The 26732-nt window shown below is 37.7% G+C and overlaps 4 protein-coding genes across 4 annotated transcripts; 1 reads left to right on the top strand and 3 right to left on the bottom strand.

Annotated features, from left to right (window-relative positions):
* Positions 1 to 614: 614 nt before the first annotated feature.
* LOC110926324 (putative N6-adenosine-methyltransferase MT-A70-like) lies at positions 615 to 5800 on the top strand. Its single transcript, XM_022170071.2, has 6 exons — positions 615 to 1642; positions 2380 to 2562; positions 3124 to 3473; positions 4126 to 4342; positions 4431 to 4510; positions 5403 to 5800. The coding sequence occupies exons 1-6, from the start codon at positions 647 to 649 to the stop codon at positions 5677 to 5679; spliced, it is 2103 nt and encodes a 700-aa protein (XP_022025763.1). The 5' UTR covers positions 615 to 646; the 3' UTR covers positions 5680 to 5800.
* A 1600-nt stretch (positions 5801 to 7400) lies between these two features.
* Positions 7401 to 12316, bottom strand: LOC110921084 (MYG1 protein C694.04c). Its single transcript, XM_022165355.2, has 7 exons — positions 11965 to 12316; positions 11722 to 11868; positions 10504 to 10602; positions 9163 to 9354; positions 8539 to 8658; positions 8370 to 8441; positions 7401 to 7873 (listed from the first exon to the last, which is right to left on the bottom strand). Exons 1-7 carry the CDS (start codon positions 12220 to 12222, stop codon positions 7649 to 7651), a joined length of 1113 nt encoding a protein of 370 aa, XP_022021047.1. The 5' UTR covers positions 12223 to 12316; the 3' UTR covers positions 7401 to 7648.
* A 1281-nt stretch (positions 12317 to 13597) lies between these two features.
* LOC110921307 (ATPase family AAA domain-containing protein 1) lies at positions 13598 to 16993 on the bottom strand. The gene is made up of 6 exons (XM_022165600.2): positions 16714 to 16993; positions 15402 to 15702; positions 15116 to 15274; positions 14728 to 15023; positions 14497 to 14625; positions 13598 to 13867 (listed from the first exon to the last, which is right to left on the bottom strand). The coding sequence occupies exons 1-6, from the start codon at positions 16915 to 16917 to the stop codon at positions 13859 to 13861; spliced, it is 1098 nt and encodes a 365-aa protein (XP_022021292.1). The 5' UTR covers positions 16918 to 16993; the 3' UTR covers positions 13598 to 13858.
* Positions 16994 to 23911: 6918 nt separating this feature from the next.
* Positions 23912 to 26100, bottom strand: LOC110922399. Its single transcript, XM_022166707.2, has 6 exons — positions 25772 to 26100; positions 25481 to 25684; positions 25031 to 25110; positions 24857 to 24932; positions 24341 to 24421; positions 23912 to 24245 (listed from the first exon to the last, which is right to left on the bottom strand). The coding sequence occupies exons 1-6, from the start codon at positions 25997 to 25999 to the stop codon at positions 24153 to 24155; spliced, it is 762 nt and encodes a 253-aa protein (XP_022022399.1). The 5' UTR covers positions 26000 to 26100; the 3' UTR covers positions 23912 to 24152.
* Positions 26101 to 26732: the final 632 nt, after the last annotated feature.

Below are 26732 nucleotides of genomic sequence, written 5' to 3' on the forward strand. Positions count from 1 at the left end.
ATGTAAAATAACTAAAAGGGACATTCTTTCATAAAAAATAAGGGGTATATCGGTAATTTGTTGTTTGAAAAGCTATAAGCTGATCAAGAAGTCATAATCTCTTATTCTTTCATAAAAAATAAGGGGTATATCGGTAATTTGTTGTTTGAAAAGCTATAAGCTGATCAAGAAGTCATAATCTCTTAACTTTTCAAAAACTCATTTTCCTTTGTATCAAAAAGTCATTTTAAAAATCACTTTTCCATTTGCCAAACACTACAAACAACTTATTGGCTTTTTGATAAGTCAATAAGCCAATAAGTTGGTTGGAAAAGCTTAGCCAAACATGCCCTAAGTACTAACTGTTAAGCTGCCCATGACATTATAGCCTAGTGACATCTTGGGGTGAGATAAGACTTATGGATCGTTAGGTTCTGGGTTCGATTCCCACAATGAGGGTTTTTTCAAATTTATTGGGTTTTCTTCTGAATTGGTGTATACACATTATTGTCTAGTGATAATTGATATTAGTTAGGGGGTTTCGGTAGCGACACGATAATACTCGAATGGTCTGCAAGCAACTTTTTGTTAAAAAAAAGGTACACAATTGAACACCTCATTATAAAACCTTAATTTTGGTCAATTCCTCTGCTTCAAACAACCAACCATGGAGACTCAATCTCAATCAGAAACCAGTGACGAAACCACAAACATCAAAGAAATCACCCACCAAATCTCCTCTCGGATCCAAACCCTCCACCATTCCCAGCTCGAACTCATCTCCACCCTCCAATACACCGTCCCCGACATCACCTCTTCCCTCAACCTCCACCTGAAGGTCATCTCCTCCTTCAATGGCCGCCCCTTCACCCCTCTCCCCCACCCCCTCCCCACCCCTAACCCCACCTCCAAACGCCGTATCCAACCACCCCCCATCACCCCCTCACTCAAAATCACCAAACTCTTACACCCAGAACCCTTAACAGAAGACCCTTTAACAGAAACTGTTAATGGGTTGTCTACGGTTAGGGCAATGGTGGCGGTTTGTTTGCTGGAGAGAGTGCCGTTTACGGAGATTGATTCGGTGGATCTGGTGGGGAAGTTGGAGAGTGAAGGGTTTCAGTCGGTTACGGCGGCGGAGAAGGCGGCGTTGAAGGAGGTGGCCGGTGGGGATTCGCTGGCGGCGGTGGAGACGGCGTTGAGGTTGATGGTGGAGGATAATGGTGGGGTTCAGTTGGAAGAGGTTAAGGTTAATGCGAAAGTTAGGGTTTTGGTTAAGGGGATTGATAGAGTTAAGTTAGTTAAAGAGTTACCCGAAAATAAACAAAACGAATCGAATTCGAATAATTTAAATAACGCGCAAAGTTTTGGGGGACAGATGATGGGGCAGAGAGGTGTGATGGGTAGGCCGAGAGGGATGGCGGTTAGTGCGATGCATAGGCCGATGGGGATGGGGATGTATTCGCCTATGGGCGGGAGTGGCGGCGGTGGTGGTGGTGGGATGAATTCGAAGCCGCCTCGGTCGGAGGAGGATGATCTTAAGGATCTTGAAGCGTTGCTTAATAAGAAGTCGTTTAAGGAGATGCAGAAGTCGAAAACGGGTGAAGAGTTGTTGGACCTTATTCATAGACCTACTGCACGGGAAACTGCGGTTGCTGCAAAGGTTTGTTTTTAATCGATCACTTATTGTTTGATATGATAATGCTTTGATTATGATCATTTCAATATAAAAGTAAATTTGCTATGATAGTGATGATCGTAGTTGTTAATAGCGATCGCTACACTCGTTATAGCAAATAGCGTGGTGTATAGGTCCATGCTCGCTATATGGTCTGTAGCGATAGATAGCCGCCTTTAAATTTTTTTTTTTGGTTTTTTAATATAAATAGCTATAAAATAGCTGGATTTTAGGTTTTGTTAAGAGTTAATTATTGTTTTCGTCCCTATGGTTTATCAAAAATCACTATTTCAGTCCATTAGTTTAAAAATTGCAATTTCAGTCCATGTGGTTTCACTTTCGTAACCATTTCAGTCCCTGTGGTTTCACTTTCGTAACCATTTCAATCCATTTGTTCTGTTAGTACAGGGACTGAAATGGTTACGAGATGGACTGAAATTGTTACAAAAATGAAACCACAGGGACTGAAATCGCAATTTTTAAACTAATGGACTAAAATAGTGATTTTTGACAAACCACAAGGACGAAAACAGTAATTAACTCTTTTGTTAAATATATATGTAAAATAGTGTATAAACCAGGGTATTTTGATATAATATACATATAAAAAGAATTTAAAAAAATTTATAGTGCATTGCTATTTTTAAAATAGCGCCTGCTATTTATCGCTATTTGTCGCTATTCGCCATTAACAACTATGGTACTGTATATGATCATTTCAGTTCAAAAGTAAAGGTGGTTCTCAAGTTAAGGAATACTGTACCGCTTTGACAAAAGAAGATTGCAGACGTCAAACGGGCTCCTTTATATCCTGTGAAAAGGTTCATTTCCGACGTATAATTGCTGCGCACACTGATATGAACCTCGGTGACTGTTCCTTTCTCGATACGTGTCGTCACATGAAGGTAAAATTATCATGAATTAATCTGTTTTTCTTTACTTGAAGATGTTCAAATTGGGGAAGGTTCATTGGGGAACACTAAAAAAGTGGGGAACCGCGGGGAACCGACTCAAACGAACTCCGATTGGACTCATTCCAGCGGCGTTCGAACCGGCTCGTCGAACCCTAACTAAGATCTCTTAACCCTAAATCCTAACTCCTAAACTATAAACCCTAAAGCTAAAAAATAAGGCTAATACCTAAGCTAAACCGTAAAATCTAAACTATAAACCCTAAAAGCTAAACCCTAAAGGCTAAACCTAAAGCTAAACCCTAAACCATAAAGCTAAACCCTAAACCCTAACGCTAAACCCTAAAGCCAAACCCTAATATATTTAGGGTTTAGGGGTTATGATTTAGGGTTAAGAGATCCTAGTTAGGGTTCGACGAGCCGGTTCCAACGCCGCTGGAATGAGTCCAATCGGAGTTCGTTTGAGTCGGTTCCCCACTGGTCCCCACTTTTTTAGTGTTCCCCAATGAACCTCACACTGTTCAAATTAATCTGATTTTTTTATTTGTATGTTAGACTTGTAAGTATGTGCATTATGAATTGGATTCGACGCCAGATGTTCCACACATGATGATGGGTGTCCCCGCTCCTTCAAAGCCATTGAAGCCTCAACGCGCCGAATATTGTTCAGAAGTGGAGCTTGGTGAATCACAGTGGATTAATTGCGACATTCGTAATTTCAGAATGGATATTTTAGGACAGTATGGAGTGATAATGGCGGACCCACCATGGGATATTCATATGGAGTTGCCGTATGGTACCATGGCGGATGATGAAATGAGAAACCTCAATATTCAAGCGCTGCAGACCGATGGTCTTATTTTCCTTTGGGTAACTGGAAGAGCAATGGAACTTGGACGCGAATGGTACGTAAGTTTAATAAATATGGACCTAGGGGTGTAAACAAGCCCAGAAGCTCGAGAGCTACTCGTGATCGGCTTGGTTAGAAACTCGAACGAGCCGAGCCTTAACGAGCCCGAGCCCGAGCTCGAGCCTGAAATAGAGCTCGTTTTGTTATCGAGCCCGAGCTCGAGCCTGAAATAGAGCTCGTTTTGTTATCGAGCCCGAGCTCGAGCCTGAAATAGAGCTCGTTTTGTTATCGAGCCCGAGCTCGAGCCTGAAATACAAAGCTCGTTTAGGCTCGCGAGCCTAAACGAGCCCATGCAAAATTTTAGTTTTTTATATATAATATATTAATAATGATGATAACATTGATGAGCCGAGCTCGAGCCAAGCTTTGGCTCGTTTAAGCGATGATGAAGTGAGCTCGAGCTGAGCTTTTAGCTCGTTTAAGGTTGTTCTCAAAATAGTTCGAGCCGAGCTCGAGCTTTGGGTTTTACTCGCGAGCCAAGCTCGAGCTCAAAGAAGTAGGCTCGAACCGAGCCGAGCTCGAGCTCGAACTTCATAAAAACATACCGAGCCGAGCTCGAGCTTGGTCGAGCTCGGGCTCGGCCCGGCTCGTTTACACCCCTAAATATGGTCTTCCGAAGTTATGATTTTAATATTACCGATTTGCAGTTTGGAACTGTGGGGATACAAGCGTGTCGAGGAGATTATATGGGTGAAGACGAATCAACTTCAGAGGATTATACGAACGGGACGCACAGGTCATTGGCTCAATCATAGCAAGGAACATTGCCTCGTTGGCATCAAAGGCGATCCGATTGTCAACAGGAATATTGATACTGATGTCATTGTTGCTGAGGTTCGAGAAACCAGCCGTAAACCAGACGAGGTTAATTTACATCTTTACTCGTAAGCTAGATGTTCTGTTTGATTTTGTTGATATTGTTTATCTTTAAGCGTGAAAATATATGATTCAGATGTACCCTTTGTTGGAGAGAATCAGTCCACGGACACGAAAACTTGAATTATTTGCTCGGATGCACAACACGCATGCAGGGTAAGATTCTGAATGTTGATTGCTAGGGCTGCAAACAGTTCATGAACCGTTCGGCGGGAAGTTCTTTTGTGTTCGTTCGTTTATTAAACAAACGAACACGAACAAGAATTTTCGCTCATTTAGTTAGTTTAACTAAATGAACAAACATGAACATAGGCAGCGTTTGTTCATTTATGTTCGTGAACGTTTAGTAACATGTTCGCTTATGTTTGATTGCGTTCGATAGTTCATTATTTTTTTAGTTTTTATATTTTAATTAAATACTTCAAAATTCCAACAAATAAAATATTGAGTTAATTGCCCGGATGGTCCCTGTGGTTTCATGTTTTTTCACGTTTAGTCCCCACCTTTTGAAAATAGCAGGTATGCTCCCTATGGTTTGTCATTTTGTTACTCGGATAGTCCCCTGACATTTACTCTGGGGACTATCCGAGTAACAAAATGACAAATCATAGGGAGCATACCTGCTATTTCCAAACTAACTGACATCTACTCAGGGGACTATCCGAGTAACAAAATAACAAACCATAGGGAGCATACCTGCTATTTTCAAAAGGTGGGGACTAAATGTGAAAAAACGTGAAACCACAGGGACCATCCGGGCAATTAACTCTAAAATATTTAATAAGTGTCGGTGTATTATATATTTTGTTCATGAACGTTTGTGTCCGTTTGTTTCCATTCATGTTCATGAACATTAGTTTGCGTTCATTTGTGTTCGTCAACGTGTGTTGCCTAAATTAACAAACGAAAACGAACGTGTTCATTTCCTTAACAAACAAATGTTCGTGTTCGTTCGGTCCGTTTGCAGCCCTAATGATTGCTTATATAAGTATTCACAATGTGATTAGTTTATACATTTAGCTTGATTGATTGATGATGTATGCGTTAGGTGGATGTCACTTGGTAATCAACTAAATGGGGCTCGATTAGTGGACGAAGGTCTGAGGGCAAGGTTTAAGGCGGCTTACCCTGAGGTTGAAGTGCAACCGCAGTCTCCACCTAGATCCGCTGCTATGGAAGTGGAGTCAAGAAGCCCGTTTGCGAGAGGTGAATCGCAGCCCATGTCGGCCCAGTTTTCTGATGTTAGACCTCCAGAGTCAACAACCTATGCAGCAGCAGGTGAATCGAATTCGAGGAATCTTGATGTCGAGATGACAACCGGATAATAACATTTTTGTATGGTTAGATATTTCTTTCGTTGCTAGAACTTAAAATTATGCCTGAAATGTAATATTGTTGTGTTCTTATACGTGAAGAATGGATTTTAACAGTTGCATTTTAGTTAAATCATGTCTGCAACACTGTATTGTCACTGCCTACCGTCTGCTGTACGCGAGCAAAGTAGAGTAAGCTCAAGCTTGGCTCGAATATCGAGTCAAACTTAAAATTAAGACTAAAACTATTCGAGCAAGCCAAGCTCGGTCCAAAAATTTTTTAAGCCGATTTTGAACCAACTTAAAAGTCACGGTCGATTTGAACAACCCTAGCCCCATTTGCATGCAGTGAACTCCACAACCGACGCAATTTCAATCTTCCGATTCTACCTGACGCATTATGAGAAGCACCTCTTGATAACTGCCTAGGTATCCCATTCTTAAATCAGTAATCGGATACCTTAACCAGGGCATGGGAAAACCACCGGCTCTGTTTGCTTTTTTGGCCGTTTTCTGGCTCATTTATGGGGAACATGGTGTGTCCTGAGGTACGAGATCCAAAGCTTAGCCACATTGTGTCGAAGAGTCCAGATCGCAGAAGTATGAGCAGCAATGAGGTCATAGAGACATGAGAGTTTCAAAGATGCTACTCGGGCCACACGCAGATTTAGGTTGGGTGTACCGGTGTCATATGATACTGGTATACAAACTTGATGTGTTTTATTCCCTATCCAAATGGTTAAGTGCAGTATAATTTTGGATGCAAACATCGTATATATTTTAGTACAAATGACACAGTAAGTCAAATATGCTGCTCAGACTATCCACATTCATAACCCAACTCAACCCAACCTTTAATAAAAAACTAATTTCTCTTTCTTCCATTTGCACAACCCAACCTTTCATACCCATTAACAACCCAACCTAAACCAACTTTTATAAATAAATATTTATTTTATAGAGTTAATTGCCCGGATGGTCCCTGTGGTTTCATGTTTTTTCATGTTTAGTCCCCACCTTTTGAAAATAGCAGGTATGCTCCCTATGAGTTTGTTATTTTGTTACTCGGATAGTCCCCTGAGTAGATGTCAGTTAGTTTGGAAATAGTAGGTATGCTCCCTATGGTTTGCATTTTGTTACTCGGATAGTCCCCTGAGTAAATGTCAGGGGACTATCCGAGTAACAAAATGACAAACCATAGGGAGCATACCTGCTATTTTCGAAAGATGGGGACTAAACGTGAAAAAATGTGAAACCACAGGGACCATCCGGGAAATTAACTCTATTTTATATTAAAAATGTGTTTTTTTAACAAAATCTGTTTTTAACAAAATTTATATGGGTATGTTCACAAAATTATTTTAAGAAATACTGTGTATTTACTTTTTCTTATAAGATTAATTATAAAAAGTTAATTAAGTAATTAAATTGATGAGGGAAATTAGTCGTTAATAAAAAATGGTGCACCAATGATGGTTTGACAAGTGGATATGGTTTTGGGTCATGACCTAGATTGTTCCAACAACCTGGTCGTTGGATTCATTTTCATTTTTCTTTTTTTAAATTTAGTACAACCACTAATATTTTAACAAGTGTCAACCAACCTACGTAAAGGTCATGAATGTGGATGGTCTTAGGGTTCGAGATGGGAAATTTAAGGTGGGTTTTCTTGTCGAGTGTTTTTGGTGAAGACATGATGCCGATAAAGCAAGAGTCACCATAGCGGAGTGCAATTAAAATAAAGTCGAGTATACTCCCACAAACACATCCAAGTCGAGCGAATGACATGTGATAATTTACCAGTCACCAATGCAGTAAAACTAAAACAACTTTAAAATAGTTAACTCTTCCCCGAGTTGCACCGTAGTTTAACTCAACAATCTAGCACACTTGTGAACAATGATTGCCAAAACCAACAAATATGTTTAGTTAGAAAACTCCAAAAAATTGGAGAAATCATTTTGTAGTTACTCCGCCCTGCTTATAGTTTTAAGCCACCTCGAGCCATAGCAAGTGCACCCTCATAGGTGTGATTGCCGCCAATAAAGCCACTCATATGCACAAAAACGCACCCCGGGATCCCAGTTTCTTTAGATAATTCATCATCTCTTAGCCCTCTCCACTGAGACGGAAGAGCCTTGCGGCTCTCAAAACTCTCAGGGGATTTTGCTACCGCCTGCACCCGCCAGCCTTTGCTCCTTTCATCCTGTTGACATAAAAATAATAATAATAATAATAATAATAATAATAATACTAATAATAATAATAATAATAATAATAATAATAATAATAATAATAATAATAATAATAATAATAATAATAATAATAATAATAATAATAATAAAGCATTCCATAGCCTCATAGGTAAAACATTAAAAGTTGTATTGAAATTACCGAAAGAGTTAATTACTGTTTTCGTCCTTGTGGTTTGTCAAAAATCACTATTTCAGTCCATTAGTTTAAAAATTGCGATTTCAGTCCCTGTGGTTTCACTTTCGTAACCATTTCAGTCCACCTCGTAACCATTTCAGTCCCTGTACTTACAAAATAAATGGATTGAAATGGTTACGAAAGTAAAACCACACGGACTGAAATCGCAATTTTTAAACTAATGGACTGAAATAGTGATTTTTGACAAACCACAGGGACGAAAACAGTAATTAACTCTTACAGAAAAAAGAATCGCGTATATGGATGGATACCTCGTAAAGAACATATTTGATAGATGGTTCTATCTTCAACTCCTGTTCAAGCTCATGTAAGTGAAGCTTCCACTGTTAACAAGAAAATAACAATCACATTAACGTAGCATTAGCAAGCAGCAATAAAAGTTAACGTATAGCAACCAAGTTATCGAATTACTAAACTTACAGGACAAAATCTATCCAAAACCATGATTTCTCCACTAGGGTCAATATCGGTTCTTGCCGCAAGGCATGCCATGACAATTGAGCGCGCTGGGAGCCATGATCTTACATGAAAACGAACGCTCTGTGCACAAAAGTCAAAACTAAGCAAGCAGAAAAACTTTATTTTTTCTAGAGTAAAATGCCAATTCCGTCACTGAGGTTTGGCCAGTTTTGTGACTTTCGTCCAAAGGTTTGTTTTTCCGCATCTGGATCCAAAAGGTTTAAAATCTTGATAGTTTCATCCAGCCCGTTAACTACATCCATTTTTCTTCGTTGAGTCAGGGGTATTTCCGTCTTTTTTGTTGACTTAAAGGGCAATTCGGTCTTTTTCAGGGGTATTTGGTCTTTTTACATAAAGTGAAAAATACCGAATTGCCCTTTAAGTAAGCAAAAAAGACAGAAATGCCCCAGACTTGACGAAGAAAAATAGATGGAGTTAACCGGCTGGATGAAAATGACAACATGTCAGACCTTTTGGATCCAGATGCGGAAAAACAAACCTTTGGACGAAAGTCGCAAAACCGGCCAAACCTCAGGGACAAAAATGACATTTACTCTTTTTTCTATAAATAAGTTTAAAACTTACGTCTAGAAACTCAGTTCCAGCAAGAGCCATGGCTCGTTGGAAGGCTTCGTTTTCCTTCTCGAACGATTGATCTGGATCAGTCCAATCAAGATTGAACTTTCCAACTCTTGATGACAAGTGTGTATTGTTCACGTATTTTGGAGGTTGATCAGTGTCGTATTGGTTGATCCCATTGTCGATTGCATCAATTGCCTATTTTACAAAAAAAAAAAAAAAAAAAAAAAAAAAAAAAAAAAAAAACAAAGACTAATAAATTAGGTTTAGATCAGTAACCCGTATAACCAACAAGCAACAGCACAAACATCTATCCTTATTTCAAGACTTCCTATCACTAGATAAAGTCATAGGCTTAAACCATGTATATATACAATGTAAATACGAATGATATTATTGAGAAATACGATTATCCCAAGCAAAGTCCGTAATGGCCTTTCTAAAAGAATGTAAAAACACAAGCGCTGTAGTATACACCGTTTTCATGGCATTATTTTAAATTAAGACTGTATACGAAGTGAAGAATGGGCAGAAAATAAATTAAACAGCTCAAGGTTTGTGTATGCTTCATAATTTGCATATCGGTATCCTGTATCTAGGGCTGCAAACGAACCGAACGTTCAGCGAACAGTTCGTGAACTGTTCGGTGTGAAGTTCGTTTATGTTCGTTCGATTAGCTTAACGAACGAACAAGAACAAAAAATTTCGTTCGGTTACGCTTAGCGAACGAACACGAACACAGGTCTCGTTCGTTCGACTGCGTTCGTGAACATTCGGTAATATGTTCGTTTGATTATATTAAAAAATAATAAATAATAAACCTTTTATCTAAACATATTGAAAACTTGAAACCCTATTTTTTCTAAGTTAGCTAAAATTTGGACATTCTAAGACATTTTTGGGGATAATTATGTTTAAGTTAGTTAAACTTTATTCATCATTTGGTGGTGTGGTAGACTTCTTGTGTTTTGATTTATCATTTGATGGTTGTATTTAACTACGTATATCCAATGTTTAAGGATAACAATGTTTTCATTTTTTTATTTTCAAGTTAAATGTTCGTTTGCGTTCATTTTTATTTGCTTGCGTTCGAGACCAGTGTTCACGAACTGTTCGTGAACAATTGAATTTCCTTAACGAACGAACACAAACATAAATTTATGTTCGGTATGCGTTCGTGAACAGTTCGCGGACAAGTTAGTTTCCTTAACGAACGAACACGAACATGGCCTTGTTCGTGTTCGTTCGGTTCGTTTACAGCCCTACCTGTATCCGTATATTTGTTTAGGGAAAAACCATCAAGTTTTTAAGAAAAGAATAACAATATAACACTAATATAAGCATCACCTCCATGAAGCTTTTGTAGATGGCTAAATATAACCTATGCACGTCCGGGTGGCCTTCATCAAGCTGAACCTCTTTTGCAATAATCTCTGTACCAAAATGCTATAAAAGAAAACCGGTTATTAGATTGCTTAAAGCAAAAAAAATGCTATAGAACCCATACACAATAACACAATTTTATATAAAGTAATTAGAGAATTACATAAACGAGATCCACTTATAACTTATAAGATTGCAATCAATTCTATTTTCGTCTATCCAGACGATTGAACTTCATCATCATCATACCCAGTAAATCCCACCAATAGCAAAGCTAAGGTAGGGTCAGAGGAGGGTAAGATGTAGACAGCCTTACCTCTACCCTGTAGGAATAAAGAGGCTGCTTCCAGTGAGACCCCCGGCTCGATGGTAGTTTTGCATCAAGCCTTGAACATAAGGCACATAACACTCGGCAATTAAGACAAAGGCCAATTAGTGCATGTACTCCCTTGTCTTTCGGCTATCAACGCCACCACATGATGCATGATTAACCATCCCCCTCTTTTAACATTATTTTCACGAAATTAGTAAAATAACGTTAAAATTAGTGCACTTTCACTTTTGCCCCCGAGCGCCCACACATATATACATTATATGCGCATACCGCAAGCGGGACGTAAGACGATTGAACTTGATAATGCTAAATCTTGAAACTTTAAACAGTGGCTTCACCTACTCTACTATACCCATTAACAGCTAACAAGTATAAATCTTAACATTGTATACACAGGGGAAGGTTCAAATGAAAACCACTAGTTATTGTGAAAACTCGAAAACTAATTAAAAAAGCCAAAAAAAACATACAAAAAAAATTTATTTATTATTTTTTTTTTGCAAACCAATTTCGCAGGTTTTTTTATATAAAAAAAATTCAAAAAAATAAAAATAAAAATAAAATTTTTGTGTAGTGCACATGTGTAATACTACACATGTGTATTATTACATATGTGTACTACAATTTTTTTTTAAGTTTTTTTTTATATATAAAAACCAGCGATTTTTATAAAAAAATTGAAAAAAAAAATTGTGTGTTTTTTAGGCTTTTTTTTTTAAGTTAGTTTTCGAGTTTTCATAATAAAAGTGGTTTTCATTTGAACCATACTTTATATATATAAGAGAATTTTCAGTCTACAAAGCTAGAAATTTAAACTTGTACTTGAGAAACAGATATGTAAAGTACACCTTATAAATAAGACCAGCACTGCTAAGCTTAGTGGTAAACCCATGACCAAAAACCTCAGCAAAACCCTTTTGGTGGTGGTCATACCGATCTCGACTAGGATCATACACTCCACCCACATCAAGCACAGCATCAAGAGTCTCCAACACCTGAAACCCAACAGCCAAATTTCCATAAAAAAAAAAGAGACAATTTTCACTTGGGCATTAACACAAACAGTTGGTGTGCAAGAGCAAGAGCAAAACCTGTGGGTCTCTTGTGCGTACGATTTCAGCTCCGGAGTACTTGTTGGTGAGGCGAAGCATGAAGCAGCCGAGTGCTTCGTCACAGTGAAAGCTTCCATTGTGTGTGCCAATCTTTGTTGGAGAAAGCTTCCTTTTCAAAGGGGCTTCTGAGGTGGAGAAAGTGGCGGCGGCCATGAGGGTGAAGGAGGAGAAACTGAAGGTTTTATGAGGAATGAATAGTCTTGGAGGTGTGAGTAACTTTGTAGCCACCGTAAACATGCCTCGGCTTCTTGCAAAGAAGTCAATTTCGGTTTTTATATGGGCTTCTTCACTTTCAGTTTGGCCCCTTCATTTTAGGTCTCCAAATACAGTTTCCAGGGCTGTTATTTTTACCCGTAACCCGATCTGAATACCTGAACCTGACTAACCTGAACGGTAAATGGGTCAGTTATCGGGTCAATTTTGCTGGCTAAAAACCTGAAATACAAGGGAAAAAAAACCCGAAAATCATATTAACAGTTTTACCACGACAAAATCACAAAAGTAACAATGTTTAATTTTTTTTTTTTTTTTTTTTTTTGTTTAGTATAAGTATGCTTCTCATAGCAAATTATAATGTACATATACCAAATAAAAGAATAAATTTGTAGAGAAAGTGTATTGTACAATATTCCTTAACGTACGATGCGTACGCGATTAGTATATAACATGTGGATTGAGTAATATAACATGCAGATTTTGTACAATTTGCGAGTCCGAGCGATTTTGAGATATAACATGCAGACAACCAAATTGTGAGTCCAAGTTTGTGTGTCCGAGTCTATGACCATGCGAGTCCGAGTTTGTGTGTCCGAGTCTATGACCATGCGAGTCCGAGTTTGTGATAAATATAACATGCGGGTTTTCGTTTTTTAGGTTTATAACTTGCGGATTTCTAATTGCATACGCATCGTACGTTAAGGTCAATTGTACGTTAACTGACCCCTAAATTTGTATATCTACTTTATAGTCGTGTATCATTAGGATTTTCTGGCGAACATGACCATATTAAGAAAATTAAATATGGACTTTTAAGAGTGCTTACGATTAAAAAAAAAAATAGATGTTCAAGAAAAGTGTTTTATGAAATAAAAAATGTATAAAGTTACTGAAGTTTTGTATATTTTTAAGTCTTTTATGATGATAAGCGGATACAAATTAGATGTACGAATATTTCAATACTAAAGGGCAAACCAGGTGCACAAGGCTATTCAATGAAAGAGGCCCATGGGTGGCCAGCCGCCAACCTAGGTCTGATGTCAAACGGAAAAAAATAGACGCGGGTTCATCGTAACGCGCAAGCCCTAGATCGCCTTAGTTATTCTATTCTATGTTTTACGTTTCGGTTTAATTTCTTCGCATTAACACACCGCAACTTCAGTGTTGGTGGTCGCTGACAGTAGTGTGACATTGGCGTTCGCCCCCACCGGCCGCCGCAACGTGGGGGTGCTTATCACTCGTTTATACATACAAATCACTAAAACTACAAACTTTATGATGCAGCAGGTGCTACACTTGATGGACGGTATGCTTTCAGTGGTGCAGTTTGCGTTTATAGAAAACGTTTCGATTTTTCTTTTTGCTGCAGCCGGTCTGGATATATGCTATTACGATGGGATATTAAGTCCACTTCCACTTGAAAAAAGAGCTAAGATGTAACAAACAAATACAGTTATACCAGAAATTGTATCAGTAAGAAAATTTATTATACTTGACTACCAAGTGGTAGTTAGTTACTAACTAACTTAATAATTACTATACAACAGTTGTTTTAAAAGAATCAGTATAAGTTGTGGAAATGAACATACGAGTACGACGTTTGATATCCAGAACCACAAGTAACTTCACACAAAGCTGTTAGCCTTCTCCTTCAGCTTCAGAAATCCTGAAAAATAATTATAGTAGAATGTATATCATACATCATGTGACTGACTATAAGGTAAAGGATCAAATAAAAACAAAATTAACGTATTTCGTACGAATTGAGGGAAAAAGCAAAAAGTGGCGGTGTCATTTTGGTAATTATCAGCAACTTCAAATTACTGGGAAAAAGCAAAAAGTGGCGGTGGCAATCTGGTAATTATCAGCAACATGTACCCGAAATATGGTGAAAGACCCGAAATATCTGACTCGAAACACATGTACCCGAAATATGGCACAGAAAGAACAGGGACCTGAAACTCTTTTTTTTTTTTTTTTTTTTTTTTTTTGGGGGGGGGGGGGGGGGTTTGGTTAGTGTAATTTTGATAATTACCCTACAATTTTGATAATTACCCTACACGACCAAAATTACTCTACATGAACATTTACAAAATTACTCTACAGAAGCTCAAAATTACTCTAGTAGAGTAATTTTGAAGTTGCTGATAATTACCAAAATGACACCGCCACTTTTTTGACTTTTCTTTCACTTCGTACGTTTCGTATGTTTATTTTATTTTTACCTGAACTTAACTCCTGACTATAAACATACATATTCAAGAAATTTCAGGCAATTTAGGGAAGAAAGTATACCAAATTATCAACAGGGTCAACACGTGGCGACCAATAGGTTGACCCGCCAGCTACATATGTTGGAATCTTTGCTTTTCTTGTTGCATCAACAGCTTTTTCTAGGTCAATCTGAGACAACGGTCTTGGTTCCTGAAAAAAGAAACTGAAATCAGATAATGAAATGAATTACAGTTAAAAACTTTTTTTTTAAAGTACGTTTTAATCACTTGCAGGCAAGCATTATGTACTCACTAAAGTTTGTTTTCCATCTTTCTCGTCTTGTAAGAACTCCTTTAACGGAAAATAGGCAGCTTGCTTGCAAAGCTCGACAATATCAGAACCGGTGAAACCTCCGCATAAACTAGATATATAATCAAAATCAATATTTTCATCAATTCTTTCTCCTTTTAATGTCACTTTCAATATCTTTGTTCTATCACTCTTTCCAGGTTTTCCGATTTCGAAAGCCATAGGAAGTCGTCTAAGTATTGCCTCATCAAGATCCGACGGCCGATTAGTTGCTGCAAGCACCATCACCCGAGCATTCTCTATACAAAATAAATAAATACATAACCATACGTCCATACCGTACATTTCACATAGTTCTTATGACCTAAATAGTTAATACGAGAACACTCACGGTCGGTAGTGAATCCATCCCACAATGTCATGAATTCGGTTTTCATATTGGTTAAAACTTCATTATCTGACGAACGACGCTGCCCAAGGAAACTATCAACCTCGTCAATGAAAATAATCGCCGGCTGAAGTTTATAAGCCAGACTAAAAACAGCTGAAACTGAAAGGCAATCATGAGTTAATACACAAAATTTCATAAAAAAAAAAAAAAAAAAAAAAAAAAAAAAAAAAAACCTTTTTTGCGTATTAACACGAGGATAAAGTGATAATTCTCCCTATAAGCTTACCAAGTTTCTGAGCATCACCAAACCACTTGCTCATCAAATTAGAAACCCTAACATTAATAAAAACCGCTCCAGACTCCTTCGCGATAGCTTTAGCCAGCATCGTCTTCCCGGTTCCAGGTGGTCCGAACAACAAAACGCCTTTTTGCGGACTAAGAAGCCTCCCATTAGCGAACAACTCAGGCCTACGTAAAGGAAGTATTGCCAATTCATACAATGACTGTTTCGTACTCTCCAATCCTCCGATTGATTCAAACTCCACATCTATGTGGTCTGGATTCACAACATCACAAGCTATCATATCCTGTATTATTCAATGATATCTCAAACTTCAAATTCAACTAATTATCTAACAATTTCACTTGGGCTGCAAACGAACCGAACGATCAACGAACAGTTCATGAATCGCTCGGTGGGAAGTTCGTTCGTTAATAAATGAACGAACATGAACAGAGGACGTGTTCGTTCATTTATGTTCGTGAACCTTAGTTTTAAAAAGCGCGCCTGAGGCACGCTTAAGCGTGAGGCGCAACAAGGCGCACACCCGGGGGCTTTTTCGCTCAGCGCCTAGAGTAATTACATGAAGTGCCAAAAACAATTCTGGGCTTTTTTGGCCTGAGGCGTGTGCCTCTCGTACCCGAGGCGTTTTTATGCATCTAACCGTTGTACTTTGGGTTTTTTGGCTTGTACATGCAGCTAAAATCATACAAAAACCTTACTTATAGCTATATTTTGGGTAGGGAAAGCTAAAAACCTATGGGATATATAAAAAATATATATAATTAGCTTGCGCCTCGGGTATGAAAAAAGCCCGCCGCTTTTGCGCTTCGCGCCTCCGTTTAAGACCTCGTCGCTCTTGTGCGCCTCTCGCTTTTTAAACCAAGTCGTGAACATTCGGTAACGTGTTCGCTTATGTTTGTTTGCTTGTGTTCGATAGTTCATTAGGATTTTTTATTTTAAATTTTATTGAAATACTTCAAAATTTCTACTAATAATATATTTAATATATGTTCGTTTGTGATATACTCATACCATTTAATATATGATATTTTGTGTGTGTTTCTATTTGCCGGTTTATGTTCATTTGTGTTCATGATCGCTTGTTTGTTTGTGTTAGTTACCTAAAATTACCGAAGAAACACGAACATGTTTATTTCCTTAACGAACGAACACATTTATTTGCTTAACGATTCGTCCAGTTCGTTTGCAACCCTAAATTTCACACAATTTCATCCAATTTCATACATCTAGAAACAGGTAAAATTAAACAGAACATATATGAATGTAGAAACTAATCAATTATCAATCAACTTGCCTCGTACGGAGTGGTGTGGATTAAGGGGCGACCTAATCGTTTGAAAAGCTGTTTGCGATGTTCAATGGTTCGTTTGTTTTCTTCGCGATTGTTCTCGATATGACGGACGCCTGCAAGGAGTAGCCAGCAACTAACGGCAGCGCTAGCGGCGTACCATATTAGGTTCTGTATCAGCTTCATCTTGGGGTCTGTTGAGTTCGCCATTGCTAGGGTTTCTGAAATTAGGAAGATGAGTTGCCCCCTGCAAACGTAACTGATTTGGAAAGGTGTGATGTTTGGTTAAAACTGGTTTTAGTGCATGTTTGGCTTAGCTTATTTTCAACTTATTGAAAAGGACTTTTGGGAAAAAAAAGTCAGGATTTTCTGACTTTTGGAAACTTCAAAGGACTTTTGCCTTTTAAAAGGCCTTCAAAAGGAAAGCCAAACACTTTAAAAAGTCCTTTTTCCTTTCAAAAGTCCTTTTTTTCTCAAAAAAAGGAACCCCAAACATGCCCTTAATACTTTGGAATATTCGTTAAAATGACATTTCTAGTCCGGATCCGGACTTACCGTATCGGATTTGGCTCAGAAACAGTTTAATCAGGTGTACTGGGCGGTTTAATCGGTTATAGGGGACGGTTCAACCGGTACAACCGGCCGATTGAACCGATTTTTAAAACATTGAGTAGATTAATTGCGGCTTGAGACGGAGTCTTTGTAGACATAAGACTGATTATTATGGACCCACGCACGGTGATGTGATGGCTCAGGGGAGTGAGAGGGACCTTAAACACCAATTCACAGCAGCGTGAAAGTTATAGGTGTGGTGGGGATGAGGGCGTGAAGAAAAAAGTGAGAGAAAAAAAAGGAGATGAACTAAAAAATACTCACTTTTTTCTTTTTTATCTATTTCACTTAATATTATTTTAAGGGATAATGAGTAGTGAAATTTATAAAACTATTATACACAAAAGATAAAAAAGTGAGTAAAAGCTTATGACTACATAGAATTTATGTGACAGAAACTTTATAATGTAGCAAGGAAAAATTGTTAAACGGTAACACATAGCATAAAGTAATCGTTTGAATCGTCCCTACACTTCTACCCAACTAAAGATGTGCCATGTGTGCCTAAAAGTGAACATTTGAGTCTCATGATATCTTTGGCATTAAACATTGAACATTAATGCTATTAGCTTTTGTTGAATTGTGAACACTTTATGGTATTTATGACAACTTTATCTCCTTATTAGATTTAAGATCGTTGTGACTATCTACGAAAGTGGGTGAAGACTCCCTAACCCCTGAGTCGATCGGATGCTAGCTATGCGGCTCTTCTTCCTACTAGCTTTATGCACGTATGACCATCTCTAACAGGAGGCTTCTGAGGTGTTTGTTGAGTGAGGTGGAAGAGTCAAGATTGGGCAACAGGACATAACGAGAAAAAAGGCAAGCAGTAGCTCACACAGAAAAGTGCACATGTGGAAAAGGAATGATGGTTTGTAAGAGAGGAAAGAGAGAGCCTCCGTTGAAAGGGGAAAAAGGAAGGTTGGTTTTAGTTTGTCAATACGAACATTGGTTCACATGAAGTGTTTGTTAAGCTTGCAGGTGGAGGTGTTAGGTTGCAAGTGTGTTTATGTGTCCTCGCTTCCTCGGTTTTGTAGTAGTGGTTGAATGTGGGGTGTATTTGATTTGTAAGTGTGTTTAGGCGTCTTTCTTTCTATACTACCTTGAACCAAAAGTATAGGTGGCAAACGAACTCGAACTTGATTAACATACTTTAAAACTAAGGTGGTGTTTGTTTTCCTAAAAAAGATCTGTGCAGGTTCTTCTGTCTGTTCCGCGTAAACCACGCACAGACATTGTCTTCTGAAGACTGATTGTTTTTCCAAAGACGTTTCTTGAAAAAACGTCTGCACAAGCTCTTCTTGGTTCAGACTTGGCCCAGCCACTTTTAAGATCTTCTAAGTCTGTAGACGGTTAAACACCACCACCCACCACCACCGTCCACCACTGTCTACCACCACCCACCGTCCACGCTCACCACCAACGTCCATACACCACCATCAGTTTATTTTAGAAGTCTATATACGTTAAAGAAAAAATAAACAAACTTCTACTTGTAGACTGCAGAATTTTGGCCTACCAATGCCAATTAAGTTATATCTCATTAACAAAAATATTTGATTACATATTAATCATCTAATAATAATAACTCACCTAACAAAACTAATTATTACTATATGTTATTAAACGAATTGAAAAGAATAGTGATTTTAATATTATAATAATATATAGTTTTTTAATATTTTCATTATTTTAATATTATAATAATATATTGTTTTTTAATACTTTATTATTTTAATATTATAATTATAGTTATTTTCTTTACTTTTTAACTTTAATCATTTTCTTAATATCAGGGGGTAGGAATAAGCTTTGTGTCAACCGGTATCGAACCAGTACTCGTATCGCAAATACCGGTACGGTCCTGTTCGGTATCAATACATGAAAGTAAAAACCGGCACTAATACAGAAAACACCAAAAGTTGGTGCCGAATTGATATTTAAAATCTTTTGGTTCGGGAAATTCAGTGCTGCTACCCGATACCATTTGCTTATCCGTGATCACGGTTACCGTACGAACAACGATATCGTACAACTTTTTTTGTTGATTTTCTTCAACTTTTAATTTTTTTCTTTTTTTAGTTTTAGGGGTAGGGATGAGCTCGGTGCCAACCGATACAGAATCAGTACTGATACCGAAAATACCGTTTACGGTACCGGTATACGTTGGTAAAAAACGGTAGTGAACGGTACCAGGAACGCCAAAAGTCGGTACCGAATTGGTACTTAAGGTCATTCGGTTCCGCAAATTTGGTATCGGTATCCAGAACAATTTGCTCATCTCTGACCACGGGTTTCATACGAACAACATCGTCACCATACAACTTTTTGGTTGATTTTCTTTCGGTTATCTTTTAATGTTTTTTTCTACATTTTTTTTTTATTCTTGTCAGCAGTTCCGTTCGCAACACGCTCGTAATGATTTCAAAACACATGTAAACACAGATTAAATAACAAAAGAAATTCACCGCAACGCGGCGAACTTATTTAAACCTAGTTAAACTTGTAATATAAATTAAGAGTAAACTGCCAACATGGTCCCTAAGGTTTGGTCACTTTTGCCACTTTAGTCCAAAACTCAAACCTTTTGAATCTAGGTCTTTGTGGTTTCAGTTTTGTTGCCATTTTCATCCAAAAGCAAAATCTTGTCAGATTTTTCAGTTAACAACCAGTTTTTTTTGTCTTTTTCCTCCCTTTTAATCAAGGGCGAAATGGTCAGATTTTTTTTAATTTGTTATAATAAAAAGTTAAAAGACCATTTTCCCTTCATTAAAATGGGATGGAAAAAACAGAAAAGTTGGATGTTAACTGAAAAATCTAACCAAACTTTGATTTTTGATGAAAATGACAATAAAATTGAAACCATAGAAACCCACATTCAAAAGGTTTGAGTTTTGGACTAATGTGTCAAAAATAACAAAACCTCATGCACCATTTTGGTTGTTTACTCTTCAATTAATACGTAATAATCAGTAATAATAATAATGATCTAAATAGTAACAGTGAAAATCTAAAATCACATACTATAGAATTCAATTTTTACATTTGGTAGATTATGATTAATAAGGTGTAATTCATAAATAGGAGTAGAGTAACACTCGTTGTTTAAAAAAACAATGCTTTAATTAAAACGATTATTTATATAAATATCAAGAAATTAAGGTTTTATAAGTTTTAAGACCTAAAATTGACATTTTTATACGGCATAGACACATTGTATATATTTACTTGAATTAAAATACAAATACAAATAAGAAGTCGTGTCGGCGTGTCTATAGAGTCGTATAGTGGTAACTTAAATGTCTAAAAAATATTTAAAAGTAAACTTAAAATTAATTTAGTGTAAACGCATTGTTTTAAGTTTTTCAGAATTGCTTTATATATCTAAATAAATAATATAAAATAAACTTGTATTCTTAAAATGGAAAGTTAGTACAACAGGATAGAGTGACATTTTAAACTGTTATAGGGTGTGGGGATCATGGTTGGAACATGATTTGCAACCTAGGAACATGAATGGAAGGCTACACCACCCCCTTGATTGATCCACCATGGTTTGCATGGATTAAACCATGGCAACCATGGTCCTCCTTTCCATTTTTCAACAAATAATTTCCTTTTTGTTTAGACAAAGATAATAAATAAGGGGCTAATGGTTTTGGTCATGACTATACCCTTAGGGTAGTGGTTTTGGATGGTGAATTAAAGAGGAATTACATGGCACTAACATGGAGGGTCATGGTGGTCATGAGGGTCATGACCACACCCTATAGCCTTAGTACCTTAGATTGTTATTTTGTATAAAACATGAACTAACTATGTAATTAATTCATTTAAATAATATAAAATAAACTTAATATTTTTTTTGTTATTCCAGATAATTAGGATGGTTGTGTTGTGTTACATCATATAAACGTAAAATGAAATAATTCTTCGGATATTATCATGCACTAAACATGCAAATATTGTTATGAATTTTATTTAATTAATTCAAAGAAGTATTTAAACAAAAAATAAATAAATTTGATTGAAATAGGAGGATGTGTTACTGTCTAGCATTAATTCCAATTTTTTATTATAATTTAGATTTTGTAATTTGATATTGTCATAAAAAAAAGGAAAATTGGTATTTAATAAACCAACCTTTGCCCAGTTGGTAAATAATAATCCAACCTACAGAATTGGTATATAATAATCCTACCTATCAATATGTTTGTTCTCAATGAACCTCCGTTAGTTTTTTTTAATTGAAGTTAGTTTTTAAGTTTTATTTATTACACAAACAGTCCCTGTAGTTGTAATTTACTAGTTTTAACTATTAGTAAATAGCCAAAATGGTCCCTGAGGTTAATAGCCACAGCACCGCCACCACCACCACCACCACCACCGCCACCGCCACCGCCACCGCCACAGCACCGCCACCCCCGCACCGCCACCACCACCACCACCATCGCCACAGCACCTCCACCACCGTAACCATCGCCACAGCACCACCACCACCACCGCACCGCCACCACCACCACCACCACCACTGTCGCTAGAGCTGTTGGATCTGTGATGTTTTTTGTCAGTCATCGTCTGTTGCTGCATCTGAATTCAAACCCCTTAGGCGTCGATGATCAAAGACAGAGATGGTGGTGGTGGCGGTGCGGTGGTGGTGGTGGTGGTGGCAGTGCTCTAGCGATGGTGGTGGTGGTGGTGGCGATGGTGGTGGTGGTGGTGGCGATGCGGTGGTGGTGGTGGTGGCGGGGGTGGTGGTGGTGATGGTGGTGGTGGCGGTGCTGTGGTGGCGGTGGCGGTGGCGGTGGTGGTGGTGGTGGTGGCGGTGGCGGTGGCGGTGGCGGTGGCGGTGGTGGTGGTGGCGGTGGCGGTGCTATGGCTATTAACCTCAGGGACCATTTTGGCTATTAACTCATAGTTAAAACTAGTAAATTACAACTACAGGGACTGTTTGTGTAATAAATAAAACTTAAAACCTAACTTCAGTTAAAAAAAACTAACGGAGGTTCATTGAGTACCAACATATTGATAGGTAGGATTATTATATACCAATTCTGTAGGTTGGATTATTATTTACCAACTGGCCAAAGGTTGGTTTATTAAATACCAATTTTCCAAAAAAAAATTAGTGTAAAGTGAACATAAACACATCATCCTTGCCATACAAACAACCACTATAAAACGCAAGTACGGAATCACGAAACGTAACAGCACACAAATAAAATGAGGAAACGCTATGCAGACGAAATTGACATTGACGAAGAGCTCCGCAAAGTTGCGCAGCAGACGGCAGACATTCAACCCGAAATGATCGGAGACGCAAATGCAGTTGCAGCAGAAACAGATGCACTCCTCGACCTCCTTCCGCCACCTCTCGACGATCAACCACCTCACCATGGCGAACTCATTGATGCTAACTTCTTCAACTCCTTTGACGACGACTTTGACGATTCAGATATCCTTTAGGTTTCGCAAAATTCACCTGTACGTTTCTATCCTTTATGTTGTTCAGTTGCTGTTATTGTTCTACATTCAGATTTTCATCTGATCGATCAAAAATCGTATGCATAAATGATGCTCCAATTCATTAGCTGTTTGCATTGCGTTCGTAGATCTGGTTTTTGCTTTACAAAATTACCTGTTTCTATGCTGCATGTTGCTGTAATCAATACTCTAATTGATTAGTTATATACTTTTATACATTGCGTTTATAGATCTGAATTTGTTTTACTTGTTTGATCTGTGAATTGTGAACTGAACTGTATGCGGAATTTCGATTCGAGCTTTGATTGTTTGCTACAATCTCGTTCGATGATTCTCGTCATTCGAGTTTCGATTCGATTCGATTTGTGTGATTGTATCGTATTACAAATTTACGGTACATCTATTTGCATTAACATAATGACAATGAAACGACGATTTGCATTTTATAGTTCCGATAGGTTTAATTTGTTTTCATAATGTTATTATAAAACTCGATTCGTGATGAATTTTGCTGGTTTGAAGGTTCGATTCGTAACGTGAACTTCAACATCTAAAGCATCAGTTGCAGGTTAACGTTTATTTTTCTGTTGTGATGATGAACGAATTCGTTTTTCGTTCTTCTAGTTTAACAGAATCTAGAATGTTCTAGAAACAATGCCAGCTAGGAATTCATGACGTGGATGCAAATAGCTAAAAGTGCAATAACAGTCCCTCAACTATTGGGCAGCTATTACACTGAATCATCGATACACAAGTTACACATGTTCAACAACTTCATAATATAATTATAAAATTAATAATAATAAAAATGGAACTGAACAGCTAAGTTTTCTATTAATATTTGTATTTTTATAGAAAATAAAGCAATAATAAAATAAAAAAAAATCGAGTTTAACGGATTTTGTTTTTGTCGGCGAATTTCATGTGTATGACATAATTTCCAGGTTCATGTATGTTCAGGTTCATGTACCTGAGTAGCGTCAATCCGCGAACAGGATTAAAACACTTGGTCATAACGCGTACTTGTCGTGTGAAAACATGCTTTATTAACCATTAATTCGTTATCTTTTGGTAGAAAGAAGTAATATTTTTCTTGTTGACAATAAGATTTATGCCAAAATGGTATTACATTCAATATTAGTTATTGATCTTAACTGATCCAAAAACTATACAAGTTCTCCAAATGCAAACACTTCAGCTGCATGTTCACACAACAGTGAACTTGAAGACCACGATTATAGCCGCGTGTTCAAATTAGCACAACTTTCGTCATATGTCCAATTAATGCATTAATGAATCAAATTCAAAACCAATTGACACAAATCATAATTCAAAACCAAATGCTATCACTACTGCTTCTTCCCTTCCTCTCCATCTTCATCCAAATGCTTAACCCGTTTAGTATCTCTACTTTTACTTCTTAATTCATCTTTGCTTGTCTCCTAATACACCAAAAACATTTCATCACATACCACCCCATAACCAATATTTTGAAGGAAAAAGCATATATTACCGGATCAACTTATTAGTACTGTACCTGTTCCGAGACTTTGGCTTCTCTCTTTCGATTAAACAACGGGAAGTTCTTAATATCTCCGTTCTTGATGCTTGCTTCTAGCTGCCAATAGTATAAACATCAAGATAATCTCGGCCAAAACCATAGTTGTTGATAGCGATTGTAGTGGTCGCTATAGCGCGCTATGTAGCGAAGCGATGTAGTGTCGCTATTATGGTTATAGCGATGGATAGCGAGAATAGCGACACCTTATTTTTTTTCCTTTAATATAAATAGCAATTAAATATAGCTATAAAATAGTTGGGTTCTAGGCTTTTGTTAAATATACATGTAAAATAGCATATATACCAAGTATGTTGATATAATCTACATATAAAAAATTTAAAATTTTTTTTCTAGTGTATCGCTATTTTATAAAATAGCCGCTCGCTATTTATCGCTATTTGCTATGTAGCATATAAATACCTCATCGCTATTTGTCGCTATTCTCCATTAACAACTAGGCCAAAACGTAATGTAGTTATGATGAGGCTTTACCTGAACGTGAAGAATGCCCACAAGAATGCTAGCAATTGGCAACCAGCTTTCATCCGGCAGCAGTGACAAATTCGACCTACAACAATTCACGAATAACTTCAAGATTATTATTAGCCCTTTGAATCCTAACTAATCAAATTCAAATTCAATAAGCAGATGACAAGTTTAACAAACCTTATGTAAGGAGCCAAATAAACAATAGCATATGCAGCATAACGCTTATCCCCTGTATCCATCAAAGCAAACACCCAACTCTACATAAAACAACATTATCAAAACCAATAATTCATATAAACTATCCTAAGACCCTCCGTAATGGGGCGCTATGTGTGGTTTTTGTTGGCCGATCGCGCCCCATAGCGCCTTAAACACCACGACGGACGGCGCTATGAGGGTCAATTTTGGGTGGAGCCCCATAGCCATAGCGGCGTGATTTTTCTTGAGAGGGAGGAGGGCTATGGTTTTGACCAATCAAAAAATAGTTTTTTTAATTAATTAATAAAAATGAAATTAATAATTAGATAATGATGGATATGGGCTTTATGACGCTCTAGGGATATAACGCCTCATAAATCCTCTATGTGACGTGGCACGACACCTGTCGCATGGCCTAAATAATCTTACCATCCAATTGAAGTAAGGAATGAAGCTAATAATCCCCATGACTGCAAACCTTGCATCAGAAGAATTAATCATCGAATCATCATCTTCATTGTCATTGGGACCCACAGGGGGTGGGGAGGTCAACGAGTTGAGTACACACGCGCCGATAGCCCCGGCGAACGGCGCGTCGTGCAACAGCACCGCCTTGCACCTGATTCTCCTGTTCTGTTAAAAAAAAGACACAATACCTAGGGTTTTAAAACTAAACACCAGTCAAACATTAATAAAACTAAAAAAAATTAATTATAATACCTGCTGGTTGACGTGTATATGTGAGTGATAATGATGATGTGTGTATAGAGGGTTGAGTTTTGGAAGCGAAGAAGAGTTGCAGGCGGAGGGAAAAGGGGTGAGAGAGTGGGAGTTGATCGCCGGAAGAGCGGAGACGGCGGTGGACGGCGGCGGGGGTGGAGGCGAGGTTGGTGAAGAAGAAGAAGGTGGTTTGAGTTTCGTACAACAATTGGGGAAGCGTGCCGCCATGAGGGAGAATTGGCTGTTAGCGATGATGGTCAAGTTGAAGTCTTCACGTGGTCACAATGTTTTTTTTTCATCGGGTGGGTGTTAGTTATTTGCGGGTGGTATGGGTGTTAGTTATATATGAGTTTTTCGTAAAGTTAAATTTAAGCCTGATCTCTGTAATCTTTTCATGATTTCAAGGTTAGAGAGTTATTCTTGATACATAATCCAGACGCTTGGTTAGATTTTTTTTTTTTTTTTTTTTTTTGGGATCAACTTCATTAACACACACAGAAAGTCCTCAAAGCGAGGACCTCTGCAAAAAAAAAAAAAAAAAAAAAAACCCAACTACAACAATACAGACGGTTTTTACACCATTCTTGCCAAAGCAAACAATTACAATCCAACCTATATCTAAACCAAAAAAAATGATCTAGACTTGATGTTGTGCGCTACCTTCATAACTTTAGCATTCTTCCCGTTGAACAATTTATCGTTGCGAGCTAACCAAATAGACCAAAGAGTGACCACGGCAATGCCGTGCACTATCTTTCTATCACGCGATCCTCCTTCAGCCCCTTTATAGATGTTAAGCAAATCCCGGATATCAAAGGCAAAAAAAAAAAAAAAAAAAAACGGGATTTTACACCAAGACGCAATTCTCCACCATATCTCAGCAGTTAAAATGCAAGCAGTAACCAGGTAGAGAGTCGAATCACTACCTTGTTCACATAAAACACAAGTCGTGGAACCAACA

This window comes from Helianthus annuus, chromosome 17 (genome assembly GCF_002127325.2).
Source record: "Helianthus annuus cultivar XRQ/B chromosome 17, HanXRQr2.0-SUNRISE, whole genome shotgun sequence".
NCBI lineage: Eukaryota > Viridiplantae > Streptophyta > Magnoliopsida > Asterales > Asteraceae > Helianthus > Helianthus annuus.

Bases quoted from the DNA above. Each gene is read 5' to 3' on its own strand.
- LOC110922399 (XM_022166707.2), bottom strand. From the start codon at position 25,999: ATGGCGGCACGCTTCCCCAATTGTTGTACGAAACTCAAACCACCTTCT. The intron at 25,685-25,771 runs GTATTATAATTA...TTTTTTTAACAG, and splicing joins ATATACACGTCAACCAGCAG to AACAGGAGAATCAGGTGCAA. The intron at 24,422-24,856 runs GTAAAGCCTCAT...TACTATTGGCAG, and splicing joins TGGGCATTCTTCACGTTCAG to CTAGAAGCAAGCATCAAGAA.
- LOC110921307 (XM_022165600.2), bottom strand. From the start codon at position 16,917: ATGGCGAACTCAACAGACCCCAAGATGAAGCTGATACAGAACCTAATA. The intron at 15,024-15,115 runs GTGAGTGTTCTC...TATTTTGTATAG, and splicing joins GGATGGATTCACTACCGACC to AGAATGCTCGGGTGATGGTG. The intron at 14,626-14,727 runs GTGAGTACATAA...TTCTTTTTTCAG, and splicing joins AAGATGGAAAACAAACTTTA to GAACCAAGACCGTTGTCTCA.
- LOC110921084 (XM_022165355.2), bottom strand. From the start codon at position 12,222: ATGTTTACGGTGGCTACAAAGTTACTCACACCTCCAAGACTATTCATT. The intron at 10,603-11,721 runs GTGTACTTTACA...TTTCTTTTATAG, and splicing joins GTGCTGGTCTTATTTATAAG to CATTTTGGTACAGAGATTAT. The intron at 7,874-8,369 runs GTATCCATCCAT...TTATGTCAACAG, and splicing joins TCAAATATGTTCTTTACGAG to GATGAAAGGAGCAAAGGCTG.
- LOC110926324 (XM_022170071.2), top strand. From the start codon at position 647: ATGGAGACTCAATCTCAATCAGAAACCAGTGACGAAACCACAAACATC. The intron at 1,643-2,379 runs GTTTGTTTTTAA...TGATCATTTCAG, and splicing joins AAACTGCGGTTGCTGCAAAG to TTCAAAAGTAAAGGTGGTTC. The intron at 2,563-3,123 runs GTAAAATTATCA...TTTGTATGTTAG, and splicing joins ATACGTGTCGTCACATGAAG to ACTTGTAAGTATGTGCATTA.